The 15,544-nt window shown below is 48.7% G+C and overlaps 2 protein-coding genes across 4 annotated transcripts in view; one reads left to right on the top strand and one right to left on the bottom strand.

Annotated features, from left to right (window-relative positions):
• LOC136617998 (gastrula zinc finger protein XlCGF66.1-like) overlaps positions 1-12,090 on the bottom strand; it is a 13,872-nt gene extending 1,782 nt beyond the window's left edge. Inside the window, exon 1 of the mRNA XM_066594297.1 lies at positions 12,043-12,090. Within this exon, the coding sequence (XP_066450394.1) occupies positions 12,043-12,069 (27 nt within the window). The 5' untranslated portion in view covers positions 12,070-12,090. The remainder of the gene's footprint in view (positions 1-12,042) is intronic.
• Positions 1-15,544, top strand: part of LOC136617486 (zinc finger protein 84-like) — a 522,213-nt gene that overhangs the window by 202,661 nt on the left and 304,008 nt on the right. The window lies entirely within an intron of this gene.

Here is a 15,544-nt window from a genome sequence, read left to right as displayed (position 1 = left end):
TAATGTAACTGTATACTTCCTGTGTTGAAACTTATTTAAGTTTTACCCGCGCTTAATAAAGGAGATATTCTTTTGGGGCACATGATGTAGGCATGTGGTCTTTGAAAGCCTCTCCAGGCCTGCACATATTATCTTAATTTGGAAACGCACAGTATATCGAAATAGCGAATTTTGCGCTAACAAATTTGGAGGCACTGCTGAGATAATGAAGATACAGAGATATGAAGATATTTCATCGTTATCCGGACACAAGGGGTCTTCGAAGCAGAGACGGACAGATAATGAGCTCAAACAAGGTAATAAGCTATTCTTATACCTGTATCATCTCTCCCTCTCTGCTATGATCCGCCCCAGGCCGGGTGAGTTGAAATATGATAAGTCTGTATCAAAAGAACAATCAAGTAGATATACTGTGTGGTTTTAATGTTGTCTGTGAAGTAATGTCCTGAGTGTAAGAAGGTGTGAGCTATGGGGGGGGGGGGGGTTATATTGTCTCTGTAGTAGTGAATGGTGTGAACAGACTGTGCAGGTTAATAAGGAACAAAGAAAGTGTAGGAGAACTTGTTAAAAGAAAGTAAAAAGGAAAGTTGATATAAGCAATTTTAGCTGAAGGTTATAGTAATGAGTAAAGTTGCTGAGAGTGTCCATGCAATGAGAGAGTTTCGATTGTTCAACATGTGGTTGATGAGGTCTCCCTTTGTTATGTGGGGGGAGGGGTACACATGGAATGCTTTCATTTGCCATGCTAGTAGTCATCAACTCAAAGGATTTTGGCTTGGAGTAATTGATACCAGACAGCAGAGAGGCCTGTCTGATGGAAGAGTGAGCTGGCCGAGATACCTATCCAATTGTAGTGGGCCCAACGAATTTTTTGGACTAGTGCCAAAAGTAAAAGTTTGTGCTACGAGTTGTGGGATGAGAGAATCTCAATAATAATAGGATTTTTCTAATTACGACATAAAAGAGCAGGGTCGAAACTGTAAGTGCTTATTAGTGAGATAAGCCAAACCTGCGTCGTGAGGTGTGGGGAAAAATCAAAGACTCGCAAGCAAATTCAATGAGATGATGTTTTGTAAAAAAAAACAAAACAACTGGACAAACAAAAATGGGTGAAGGAAAAAACAAGTCAATGAGTTAAGAAAAGGTAGAATGTTTAACAATGAACGGTGATAATGGTTGCTATCTGGAGTGGTGAATATAAGTATGTGGGTGGAAACGGGCATAAGTTGTATAGTGTTTGTCATTGGATAGCCTATTCTGAACAAAATATGTAAAAACCGCGGTACATAAGAGTTTTCTTATATATATATACTTTGTTCAATATGGGAAGTTCTATGAACAGTAAATACAATCCCAGTTTCTACTTCACATGAGATACTTATCAGTCTGTGTATGAGGGAATGAAAACCCCAGTGAGTGTGAATGTGTGTATAAATGAAGGGCCCGTATGAGAGTTAGATTGTGTTATATGGTGTGTACTGTCCGGTGGCTAGAAACTAAATGAGGCAAGAAAGACCAAACGCTGAGCCAGATCACAGGGGGTGGAGCTAGGTGATGTAAGCAGATGGGAGGAAGAACAATAGGAAGAGGTCTTGCTCCACCCTCAACACAGATCAGCCTAGGAGAGAAGTGTGTCTCCATTTAAGTGGATGTTGGTATATATATGTATATTGTGGTAATGTATAGAGGGAAGGTCGCTCTTAGACTCCATGTTAAGTCTCTCACTTGAACAAATGTAGGTGACCAAAGGAGGGGCATCTAATTTTATTCCTAAGGGTAGTTGTGTGAGATAATAGTCCAGGATTGCCACAGTGTATATATATATATATATATATATATATATATATATATATATATATATATATATATATATATATAGGTTCTTTGAGTATGGGGAGAATTTAAAAATATTGAGTTGTGTTAATTTGAATATTATTGAATTAAGATACTAAAATGAGATAATTGTGTACTTGGGACACCTGATAAGTACTTTAGTCAAATTAATAACAAAAGTTCTATTTTAGAGTGTATCTCATTTTCAATTAACAACAGTATTTTACATGAAAATAGTTGCATTTGAAAAAATAAGTACATTTTTGATGCCAGTAATTGAGTTTATCCCAAATGGTATCAGGGATACCAGTCCCTTAGTAAACCAGGAGTTTACCATCATTGGTGCAGTTGTCATGGTTGCAGATTGTAATAACAATATTTCCTCTCCTGTTTGCTGTACGTTTTCCTGCAGGTACCAGAGATGGTGTGGGGCCCCTTAATATCATGCTTCCTCAAGGGGTCATAAAATACTGCATAGAGTACAAACTAAACATCTTTCAGCTTCCAGGCTATGTATGAGACTGCCCTGCTAGCACCCTCACATATTGCAATCAAGAGGGGTATAGTTCCAAATGCCGTTTCATATCTTTTACTGAATTCAGAAGGTGGAGAGGAGGAGCAGCAGGTGCAGACCATGACATCCAATAGCAAGCACATGATTGTATGATTGTTGGAAGATTAATGAAAAGACAAACTAGGGGTCCTAACAATAATGTTGTAACTGCCATGATTAATGTAAATCTTGAGTTTTACCCATAGATGGTTCCAAATATCGACGAAATGGACAAGTAAAACAGGCTATGCAGTGGTAACCGACAGAAAGAGGTAATTGTACAAAAACCACTCTTTCCCTCCTGAGAGACTCAGTTACTCAGGAAATAGAGGTGATGGCGCTCACTGAAATATGAGGGCTGGCTGCAGGTAAGACTGTTTGTGTCTGCACCGACTTAAGGTACACATTTGGAATCGCACACGATTTCACATCTATGTGGCACAGTGGACGTTTCATGGGGTCCTCGAGTAAGCCAATCCAGAATGCAGAAGCAGTGTCTTTGTTCTACAAGGTTTTAGCTCTTTCCGCACAGGTGACTTATCATCAGAGTCCAGGCTTATGCCACAGAGACAACCACTGAGGCTGGAAGGAACCAGAGAGCAGGCACCACAGCAGCCTGACTTCCCTTGAATGAGGTAACGGCTCGTAACCTGCTTACACCTGAAACAGGTGTAGATATTTCTCTGTTGCTTGAATTACAGGAACAGGCCTCAAAAGAAGAAAAAGGAGGAGTGGAAAAGCGAGCGGAATGCTACTGGGGTCTGGCAGAAAGGTAAAAGCCTGTGCCTCCCCTGTACGCTGTGCTCCATGATGTCACACCTGATCCCTGAGCTAACCCATTCATCCAAGGAGGTAACGTGTGGTATGGTGTCTTCTGCTTGGCTTACCCCAGGGTTCAACACTGCTGCAATAGGGTTTGTACAGGGATGCATGATATGCGCCCGTTACAATCCAGGCCAATTGGTCAAGGTACCTTCTCGATGCGAGCCAGACTATCTGTATCAGTGACTGCAGGATGATAGCATACAGCTACCACAGGTAGGTGTTTGGAGTTGTTGGTTTGCATAGACCTCTTTTCATGTTATTTGGAGGCGTGGCTTGAGAAATAAAAAAAAAATAAAATGAAAATAATTTTTAACACGCCAAAAATATGACCTAAGAATATGTTTTATGAAAGTAATTTTGAATATTTGGGTACACCAGAAGTAATAATAAATAAAGGTAAACATTTTATTAGTCATCTACTTGGTTAGAACCACGCCTAAATATAAGACTAAGTTGAGTCCCTATGAAGGTTTTGTTTGGTAATGCTGCTGTAATAGGCCTACGCTTATTCCAGGCCAAAAAGGAGGGCCTCACCTCCCATGTGAGTGCCTAACATCAGGAGTTATATCATCTGTCACTCATAAATGTACATTCTCCGTGTTTCCAGATCAAAATGCAAAGAACCCTTTCAAGTGCTGTTAACCACTACGGTCTCAGTGAAACTTCAAGAAAAGCTAATTTGGGTTCATGTCAGACATTGAATAAAGATAATCAAGGAAGGAGACAAATGTGACCCATAATCCTTTGTTATATGTAGGACCCCTGCGGTCATTGGGCTGTCATTTCTCTTCTTCCTCATAAGGGTAACAGAAGACGTACATCCTATGAAGAGGGTTATACTGTTTCATATGTAATGTGCAGAGGCGTAACTTGAAGCTCCCGGGCCCCCGTGCAAAACTTGTAACAGGGCCCTGAACAATAATGCTTTACTCATAGTACTGGGTTCCCTATATGAAGAAGAGAGGCCTTATGGGCCCCCAAAAAGGCTCCTGGGCCCAGGTGCAACCGCATCCTCTGTATCCTCTATAGTTACGCCACTGGTAATGTGTCAAAGATCAGAAAAATGTCAACAGATGCAATAAGGTAGCAGTAAGTGTACCAATGTTTCAGCCATATTGTGTAATCAGACCAATGTTAACATGTAACAAACAATATAACCTGAGATCACACTTGGAAAGCCAGTCACATTCAACATGTTGTATGATCTAAACTATGAACAAGGTGGCTTATGCAGAAGACGTGGAATAAAGATCAATCTTTCAGGAGCCATCTACCTAGAATACCGTTGGGAAACTAACGTGTTGTGTGGTATTTTCCATATCCTGGATATCACCCAGCAGTAGGCAGGGATAAGGAAGGTGACAGCTAGGGTTCCCTGTAGGTGGTAGGGAAAGGCCCGAGAACACAAATAGGAAGAAAAAACCATCCAGGAGAATGAAAATACGCACAACAAAGGAGGGAATTGTGAGAGATTCTTTTGGGGCACATGATGTAGACGTGTGGTCTTTGAAGGCTCTCCAGGCCTGCACATATTATCTTAATTTGGAAACGCACAGTATATCGAAAATAGCGAATTTTGCGCTAACAATATATATATATATATATATATATATATATATATATATATATATATAGTGAGGGATTACCGTTTAGGATCGGTAGCAACCTGGGCATAAGCAGTCAGAGACAGTGACACATGGGATAAAGTCTTTAGTCCAGGCTTTGCCTGGGTTTATTTCCAAGCAAACAAAGCAAAATACAGGCCTTAACATCAGGCAAACATAACGTAAATCCTGCTCGTCCGAGCACTTACTATACATTGAGCGTCCCTGTCTACGTACTGGTGAACAAATGGCTCCTGCACACAGCCAGCCAGGACTCTCGGACCCGCAGAGGTCTCAGCTCTCCCTCTAGGCCCTGTAGGCCCAGGCTTTATAAGGCCTGGTACCAGCCCCACCTGGTACGTGGGAGTGACCATCCCACCCTTCACTTTGGTCACTCCAGGAAAAGCCGGCCTGGATTATGCGGCTTGGAGCCACCTACTCACTACAACATGTTAGTGGCTTAATGCTACTAACACTATACTGCCGGCTTCCTCCACCGAGCCCAGGCTGCTCGGTGGCACGTATCTGCCCAAGCGCTCCCCAAGGCAGCATAGGAGAGCATCCTAGGCGAAATATACCTGCCCTCCAGCACCTTGCCAGTCACCGTCTCACATACCCTCCCCCTCTGTTCGAGCCTGTGGGGTCGGACACCTTTCGCCGTCATGCAATGCGTCCTTGATAAGGCATCGGCATTGCCCTGTAGCTTTCCGGCCCTGTGCTCTACCGAAAAACTAAAATTTTGAAGGGTCAGGAACCATCTAGTGACTCTGGCATTTCTTTCTTTTGCCTGGGACATCCAGGTTAAGGGGGAGTGGTCTGTGATCAGCCTGAAGTGCCGACCTAGAAGGTAGTATTTTAGGGATTCCAGGGCCCACTTGATGGCTAGGCACTCCCGCTGAACGATACTGTAATTTTTTTCCGGTGGCGTGAGATTCCTGCTCAGATAAATTACGGGATGTTCCTCTCCCTCTACTTCTTGGGACAGAACTGCTCCCAGTCCCTCATCGGACGCGTCTGTTTGGACAATAAATTCCCTTTTAAAATTGGGTGTGACTAACACTGGACATCTACAGAGGGCCCGTTTTAACTCTTGGAACGCCTTTTCTGCGTCAGGGTTCCACTTGACCATGACTGACTTACTGTTCTTGGTCAAGTCTGTTAGGGGCGCTGCTATGCTAGCAAAGTTTTGCACGAACCGCCTATAGTACCCTACAATGCCTAAAAAAGCTCTCACCTGCTTTTTAGTTGTGGGTTGTGGCCAGTCCTGAACGGCTTCAACTTTATTGACCTGGGGTTTTAGAATACTCCTACCTATTATATACCCCAGGTATCGTGCTTCTTCAAGACCCAGGGCGCACTTCTTTGGGTTTGCTGTGAGCCCTACTTTTCTAAGGGAGTTCAGTACTGCCTGTACCTTGGGTAGATGGCTGTCCCAGTCTTCGCTAAAGATGATGATATCATCTAAATATGCTGAATAGAGATGAGCGAACGTACCTGTCCAAGTATTAGCGTGTTCGAGATGCTCGTTACTAGAGGCGAGTACCACGCGATGTTCGGGTTACTTTCATTTTCTTCCCTGAGAAATTTGCGCGCTTTTCTCGCCAATAGAAAGACATGGAAGGCATTACAACTCCCCCCCTGCGACGTTCCAGCCCTATACCACCCCCCTGCAGTGAGTGGCTGGGGAGATCAGGTGTCACCTGAGTATAAAAATCGGCCCCTCCCGCGGCTCGCCACAGATGCGTTGTGACATAGTTCCGGGAAAGTGTTGTTGGTGCCGGAGCTGCTATAGGGAGAGCGTTAGGAGTGATTTTAGGCTTCAAGAACCCCAACGGTCCTCCTTAGGCCATAGAAATCGCAGATCACACCTATTTCTGTTCTCTTCTCTATATGCGCTCAATGGGGCCGGCGGCAGCAGCGCCGACCCCATTGAGAACATATAGAAGACAAATCATTCTTCTCTGCCACAGCTGTAACAGAGCAAAGAATAAAAATCATTACTCATATCCCCCGGTGTTCTGTGGCGCTGCTGCAGGCTGTCGCTCCCTCCTGGTCCCCGGCAGAGCATTGCATTCTCTACGAAGGGCTTTAAATCCCCGCCTCCAGAAACACACGTGCCTTCAGCCAATCACAGCCAATGACAATGATGTCATTGAATGGCTGTGATTGGCTGAAGGCACGTGTGTTTCTGGAGGCGGGGATTTCAACCACTGCGTCCAGAAGGCAATGCTCTGCCGGGGACCAGGAGGGAGCGACAGCCTGCAGGAGCACTGCAGAACGCCAGGAGAAGTGAGTAATGATTTTTATTCTTTGCTCTGCTGGATTGCCGGCGTATAAGGTGACAGTTGGGGGGGTCGTCTTATACGCCCCGTCGCCTTATACGCCGGTATATATTTTTATTGTAACACATTTCTGGATGAATTGCAGGGAAGGGCTTATATATTTAAGCCCTTCCCAACAATTCATCCCAGCGCTCGCTGGCAGCCCATTGCTTTCAGTGGAACCTGCTGTATTGCCGGCTCCATTGAATTCAATGGGCAAACATCGTTCTTCTCTCCCACAGCTGTTACAGCTATGGCAGAGGAGAACGGTCTTTATGCTTACAGTGCAGGGGGGGGCACTCTTGCCGCTATTGTGGCTTAATAGTGGGACCTGGGAACTTGAGATGCAGCCCAACATGTAGCCCCTCGCCTGCCCTATCCGTATCTGTGTCATTCCCATCACTTTCTTGAATTGCCCAGATTTTCACAAATGGAAACCTTAGCGAGCATCGGCGATATACAAAAATGCTCGAGTCGCCCATTGACTTCAATGGGGTTCGTTACTCGAAACGAACCCTCGAGCATCGCGAAAAGTTCGTCTCGAGTAACGAGCACCCGAGCATTTTAGTGCTCGCTCATCTCTAATGCTGACGCATATTGACGATGGGGTTTGAGTATGATATCCATCAATCTTTGGAAGGTTGCTGGGGCTCCATGCAAACCGAAGGGTAGGCAGATGTACTGAAACAACCCTTCTGGTGTGGCAAATGCAGTCTTTTCTTTCGCGCTCTCTGTAAGGGGAACCTGCCAGTAGCCTTTAGTAAGGTCGAGAGTGGAAAAGTACCTGGCATGACCCAGTCTCTCAATTAACTCGTCCACTCTCGGCATTGGGTATGCGTCAAATTTTGACACGTCATTTAGCTTCCGGAAGTCGTTACAGAAGCGCAGAGAGCCATCAGGTTTTGGTATCAGCACGATAGGGCTGGACCATTCGCTTTTCGACTCCTCAATTACTCCGAGGTCTAGCATTTTCTTGACCTCCTCTGAGATGGCTCGTCTGCGGGCTTCCGGAACCCTGTACGGTTTCAACTGAACCTTTACCCCTGGTTCAGTTATAATGTCGTGTTTTATGACACCAGTACGCCCTGGTATATCAGAGAACACATCTGAATTACGTTGCATAAATTCCCTCGACTCTTGTTGTTGGGATTTGGACAGGGACCCTGATACACACACCTCTGGGACCACACTATGGGGGGTGCTCACTGCAGTCAGGACTTCTCTGTCCTTCCATGGCTTAATTAGGTTTACATGGTACAACTGTTCTGGCTTCCGCCTACCTGGCTGGTATACCTTATAGTTTACCTCTCCGACTTTCTCAATTATTTCATAGGGCCCTTGCCATTTTGCTAGGAATTTACTTTCTAGGGTGGGTACTAACACTAGTACCCGATCCCCAGGGTTGAAGGTTCTCACCTTGGCGGACCGGTTATATACCCGGCTTTGGGCTTCTTGAGCCTGCTGTAAATGTTCTTTAACAATGGGCATGACCGCCGCAATTCGATCTTGCATGAGGGATATGTGTTCAATAACACTCCTGTAGGGGGTGGACTCGTGCTCCCAGGTCTCCTTAGCTACATCAAGGAGCCCTCGGGGATGTCTACCATAAACTAATTCAAAGGGAGAGAACCCAGTGGAGGATTGTGGGACTTCACGGATTGAGAACCTTAAATATGGCAGCAGACAGTCCCAGTCCTTCCCATCCTTTTTGACTACCCTTTTTAGCATGCTTTTTAGGGTCTTATTAAATCTCTCAACCAGACCATCCATCTGTGGGTGCTACACAGACGTCCGTAAGTGCTTAATATTCAGCAGCTTACACAATTCCTTCATGACCTTTGACATAAAGGGGGTTCCTTGGTCCGTCAGGATCTCTTTTGGTATGCCCGTGCGGGAGAACATGTGAAGTAGTTCCTTTGCAATACCCTTGGATGACGTATTGCGTAAAGGAACGGCTTCGGGGGTAACGGGTGGCATAGTCTACAACCACTAATATATGTTGGTGACCCCGGGCAGACTTTACCAAGGGCCCAACTAGGTCCATAGCAATCCGCTCAAACGGCACCTCTATGATGGGCAAGGGCACCAAGGGGCTCCGGTAATGGGGCATAGGAGCTGTTATTTGACACTCCGGGCACGACTCACAGTAACGTTTTACATCACCATGTACCCCCGGCCATAAAAAAACGCTGAAGGATGCGTTCCCTAGTCTTTTCGCTCCCGAGATGACCTCCCAGCACATGCTTGTGCGCCAGGTCTAAGACCATCCTGCGATAAGACTGAGGTACCACCAGCTGTTCCACAACCTCCCCATGGACCTTGTCAACCTGGTACAACAACTCTTGATTGACTGCCAGGTGTGGAAACACAGTATCAGCCCCCAGGAATTGAGGCTCCCCATTTATCACTTTAACATTTTCCCTGGCCTTTACTAAGGTGGGGTCTCGGAGCTGCTCAGTTCCGAAATTGGCACGTGAGACCTCTAAGTCAGGCATAGCAACTACTTCATCCTGTACCTCTATCTCACCCGCTAGTACTGTTAAGGGAAAGTTATCCCCATTCTCTTGGGTCACCCCTACTGCTGGAACCGTACCCTCAGGGTCAAACGGTTCTGGACACACATCATACACCCTTGCATCATCATGAACCTTATTTGCAGACGACCCTCGGTGTCGCCACAAGTCCCAAAATAGGGGAAAGTCTCTCCCAAGGATCACGGTGTGCATTAAGGATTTGACGACGCCCACCTCATGGGTGGCAAGTCCACACGGAGTCTCAAGTCGTACAAGGGCAATAGGATACTCCTTGGTGTCCCCATGCACACAAACAACCCCCATGCGACGGCCGGTGACGGTTGTGGGATCGACCAGGCTGGAGTGCACCAGCATAACCAAGCTCCCTGAGTCCAGTAGAGCTGTCACCGCAAAGTCATTCACCTTTATGGGACACAATGGTCGATCAGTCTCTGACGCAGTCTCTGCAGAACATACTGGCCGTGCAAACATCGACCTCCGCCGGGCAGAGTCACAGTCCATTGGTTCCACAGTAAGTGGACAATTGGCGGCAATATGCCCGGGCTCACGACAGCGCCAACACAGTATGGGGCCCTGGTCCCCTTGGGGTTCTACCCGGGACCGGACTGTCCAGTTGGGACTCCTCTTCTGTCCCACATGATCCCCCTCTGAGCCGCCTCTCTTTGGGACATTTTTGACACCCCTTACATACGGAACAGTCTTACCAGGTGCTCCGGCCCACTTGCTGTTCCCGGGGTTGGAACGTCGAGGAGGCACGGCTTGAAGTAAGTCCTCTGTGGCTTTATACCTCTCGACGAGGCTCACGAGTTGGTCCACGTCCTGGGGACCTCCTTGTCCCACCCAGCGCTGGATTGTTGGGGTGTAACGAGTGTATAAACTTATCCAGGACCACTTTCTGTACGATCTCTGCCGGGAACGACTCCTCCGGCTGCAGCCACTTTCTCACCAGGTGGAACAGGTCGTACATCTGGGAGCGAGCTGGTAGGTCATCCGCGAAAGTCCAGGCGTGTACTCGTCGGGCCCGCACATGGGTGTCCACGCCCAAGCGTGCCAGGATCTCACCTTTGAGCTTAATATAGTCCTTGGCATCCTGCTCACCGAGATCAAAATAGGCCTTTTGGGGTTCTCCCGACAGGAAAGGCGCTACTACCTCAGCCCACTGAGGCGCCGGTAACTTCTCCCTCTCGGCCACTCTCTCAAAGGCCTCAATGTCATCGGTGGGTGTCATCTTTTGTAAGGCCGCCTGTACCGCGGTACGGGTGGTGGGGAGCGAACCAGACGACCTCTGCACACTTTGCGCCAGGAGAGCATTAGTCTCGGCCTGAGCTCTCATGGCCTCCTCATGGATCTTTTGCTGGGTCGCCGTCATTTGTTGCTGCTGAGCCAACGTTTGTTGCTGCTGCATGTTCATTTGCACCAGCTGCTTTATCAGTTCTTCCATCTTGGCAGTGTCTGGTTGCTGCGCCATTGCAGCTTTCACCCAGGACATGGGGGTTACAGCACTCTCCCGTCAATCTCAGTTGGGCGGTTGCCCTTAGCAACGGTTCTCCAGCTGCTGCAGCAAAATGTCCATTAATTGGTGTATGTCTCTTTAAGACCACTGCCCGCATCCAAACACCATATGTGAGGGATTAGCATTTAGGATCGGTAGCAACCTGGGCATAAGCAGTCAGAGACAGTGACACATGGGATAAAGTCTGTAGTCCAGGCTTCGCCTGGGTTTATTTCCAAGCAAACAAAGCAAAATACAGGCCTTAACATCAGGCAAACATAAGGTAAATCCTGCTCGTCTGAGCACTTACTATACATGTAGCGTCCCTGTCTACCTACTGGTAACCAAATGGCTCCTGCACACAGCCAGCCAGGACTCTCGGACCTGCAGAGGTCTCAGCTCTCCCTCTAGGCCCTGTAGGCCCAGGCTTTATAAGGCCTGGTACCAGCCTCACCTGGTACGTGGGAGTGGCCATCCCACCCTTCGCTTTGGTCACTCCAGGAAAAGCCGGCCCGGATTATGTTGCTTGGAGCCACTTACACACTACAACGTGTCAGTGACTTAATGCCACTAACACTATACTACCGGCACGCATCTGCCCAAGCGCTCCCCAAAGCAGCATAGGAGAGCATCCTAGGTGACACATACCTGCCCTCCAGCACCTTGCCGGTCACCGTCTCACAATATATATATATATATATATATATATATATATATATATATATCTCTGATACCGGCTGATAACAGAGAGAGAACAACCCCCATGTCAGCTTACTGTACTGCTGTATATATATTCTCTGATACCGGCTGATAACAGAGAGAACAACCCCCGATGTCAGCTTACCGTATTACTGTATATACCGTACGTATTCTCTTATACCTGATAACAGAGAGAACAGCACACCATGAACTGCCTGTATACACTGAAGGACCTGTGATGATGTCACTGCCATGTGATCAGAGGGCGGAGTATTGGTGACTTCGGATGTGGGCGGGACCTGTAGTTACATGACCAGAAGGCGGAACTCTGCAGGCATATTTCCCTTTTCAGCCGCAGTTCTCCGGCGCGGCGCATTCAGCCAATCAGCTGGCTGGAATCGGCCCCACCTGACTACACAGCGTGCTCGCGCATTGCCTTCAGCAGCCGTGCACTACACACTACAGTTAAGCAGCACGGGGTTAGGTTTAGGGTTAGGGTTACTAAACCCTAAACCTAACCCTAAACACTAACCCTAACCCTAACCCTAACCCCGTGCTGCTTAACTGTAGTGTGTAGTGCACGGCTGCTGAAGGCAATCCGCATGCACACAGTGTAGTCAGGTGGTGCCGATTCCAGCCAGCTGATTGGCTGAATGCACCACGCCGGAGAACTGCGGCTGAAAAGAGGATTAATGGTGTTCAAGGACCTGTGATGATGTCACGGTCATGTGATCCCTTTCTGTAGGGTGTGTCTCTGCTGAAGTTAGGTTGGCCTCACACAGCTGTGAGCTCCATTCTCCGGCCGTACAGATGAGTGATGTCTGCCTGTCTGTGTGATTTGTGCCTCCAGGCCGGGAGGATATGGGGGCAGGACTTATGGCCGTTCAGGGATAGAAGACATGGCGGCTTTCTCCCAGACTCAGTGCTTTGTGCATGGTGGTAAATAAATGGGAGCTGAGCTGCAATGCCAGACACCGTCCTGTGGGCAAGGTGGCGCTGTGCGTGGCATAGACGCCTCTTTCATGGCGCTCATTTGCAGCGTCTGTTCGTTTATGTGCCGCAGGGGTATCAGTCGGGATATTCCGAGGCATCGGAGAAGAGAACACGTGACACAATATGGTGGCCCATCTTATAGTAAGGCCGATCACGTGATCCTCAGCAGCCAATCAGATTCCACTGAATGATAGTGAGGTTATTTCTCCCAGTAATATAATAATTGTTAAGGGTTAATCCTATTTCTAAGTAACCCAACATAAGAAAGATAAGGATTAGAGATGAGCGAACGTACTCGTTCGAGTATTAGCGTGTTCGAGATGCTCGTTACTGGTAACGAGTACCACGCGATGTTCGGGTTTCTTTCAGTTTCCTGTCTGAGACGTTAGCGCGCTTTTCTGGCCAATAGAAAGACAGGGAAGGCATTACAACTTCCCCCTGTGACGTTCAAGCCCTATACCACCCCCCTGCTGTGAGTGGCTGGGGCGATCAGATGTCACCGGAGTATAAAAATCGGCCCCTCCCGCGGCTCGCCACAGACGCATTCTGACAGAGATCAGGGGCAGTGCTGCTGGTGCCGGAGCTGCTATAGGGAGAGCGTTAGGAGTGATTTTAGGCTTCAAGAACCCCAACGGTCCTTCTCAGGGCCACATCTAACCGTGTGCAGTAGTGTGGAGGCTGCTTTTTGCAGTGTTGCACTTTTTTTTTTTGTATATCGGCCGTGCAGAGCATTGCGTCCTGCAGTAATTATACATTGTCCAGGGCCAGTAGTGGTGAGGCAGGGACAGAAGACATATTTAGTGTATATAGGCAGTGGGCCTTTCCAAAAACATTTGGGGAAAAAAATCTATTTGGGCTGCCTGTGACTGTCCTCAGTGTACTGGGTCTCTGCTGGGGGTAGTTGTCCTAATTCATACGCAGCCAGCTAAGTGTTACAGCAGGCTTGCGCAAAATTATTTCCTGGCGTTCCGTAAGCGAAGTCAGCCTCCAACCACAGGCCAATAAGCGGCACATTTAATTACAGCGTTCTGTTTCTGCACTACTGGTAATACACCATGGTGAGAGGTAGGGGTAGGCCTAGAGGACGTGGACGCGGGCGTGGACAGGGAGGCCCAAGTCAGGGTGTGGGCACAGGCCGAGCCAGTGCGGTGGCCAGGGGTAGAGGCAGGGCCAGACCGAATAATCCACCAACTGTTTCCCAAAGCGCCCCCTCGCGCCATGCCACCCTGCAGAGATTAAGGTGCTCTACGGTGTGGCAGTTTTTCACAGAGACGCCTGACGACCGACGAACCGTGGTGTGCAACCTTTGTCGTGCCAAGATCCGCTGGGGAGGCACCACGACCAGCATGCGCAGGCATAGGATGGCCAAGCACCCCACAAGGTGGGACGAAGGCCGTTGCACCGCTGCCTCTCCCCCTGTGCCCCAACCTGCCACTGAGATCCAACCCCCCTCTGAGGACACAGGCACTACCGTCTCCTGGCCTGCACCCACACCCTCACCTCCGCTGTCCTAGTCCCCATCCAGCAATGTCTCTCAGCGCAGCGTCCAGACGTCGCTAGCGCCACTGTTTGAGCGCAAGCGCAAGTACGCAGCCACGCACCCGCACGCTCAAGCGTTAAACGTGCACATTGCCAAATTTATCAGCCTGGAGATGCTGCCGTATAGGCTTCTAGAAACGGAGGCTTTCAAAAGCATGATGGCGGCGGCGGCCCCACGCTACTCGGTTCCCAGTTGCCACTACTTTTCCCGATGTGCCGTCCCAGCCCTGCACGACCACGTCTCCCGCAACATTGTACACGCCCTCACCAACGCGGTTACTGCCAAGGTCCACTTAACAACAGACACGTGGACAAGCACAGGCGGGCAGGGCCACTATATCTCCCTGACGGCACATTGGGTGAATTTAGTGGAGGCTGGGACAGAGTCAGACCCTGGGACCACTCACGTCCTACCCACCCCCCGAATTGCGTGCCCCAGCTCAGTGGTGGTATCTGCGGCGGTGTATGCTTCCTCCACTAAACCACCCTCCTCCTCCTCCTCCTCCTACGCAACCTCTGTCTCGCAATCAAGATGTGTCAGCAGCAGCACGTCGCCAGCAGTCGGTGTCGCGCGGCACGGCAGCACAGCGGTGGGCAAGCGTCAGCAGGCAGTGCTGAAACTACTCAGCTTAGGAGAGAAGAGGCCCACGAACTGCTGCAGGGTCTGACAGAGCAGACCGACCGCTGGCTTGCGCCGCTGAGCCTCCAACCGGGCATGGTCGTGTGTGACAACGGCCGTAATCTGGTGGAGGCTCTGCAGCTCGGCAGCCTCACGCACGTGCCATGCCTGGCCCATGTCTTTAATTTGGTGGTTCAGCGCTTTCTGAAAAGCTACCCACACTTGTCATACCTGCTCGGAAAGGTGCGCCGGGTCAGCGCACATTTCCGCAACTCCAAGACGGACGCTGCCACCCTGCGGACCCTGCAACATCGGTTTAATCTGCCAGTGCACCGATTGCTGTGCGACGTGCCCACACGGTGGAACTCTACGCTCCACATGTTGGCCAGGCTCTATGAGCAGCGTAGAGCTATTGTGGAATACCAACTCCAACATGGGCGGCGTAGTGGGAGTCAGCCTCCTCAATTCTTTACAGAAGAGTGGGCCTGGTTGGCAGACATCTGCCAGGTCCTTGGAAACTTTGAGGAGTCTA

The sequence above is a fragment of the Eleutherodactylus coqui genome, chromosome 1 (genome assembly GCF_035609145.1).
Source record: "Eleutherodactylus coqui strain aEleCoq1 chromosome 1, aEleCoq1.hap1, whole genome shotgun sequence".
Taxonomy (NCBI): domain Eukaryota; kingdom Metazoa; phylum Chordata; class Amphibia; order Anura; family Eleutherodactylidae; genus Eleutherodactylus; species Eleutherodactylus coqui.
This window is presented reverse-complemented; position numbering and strand designations above follow the sequence as displayed.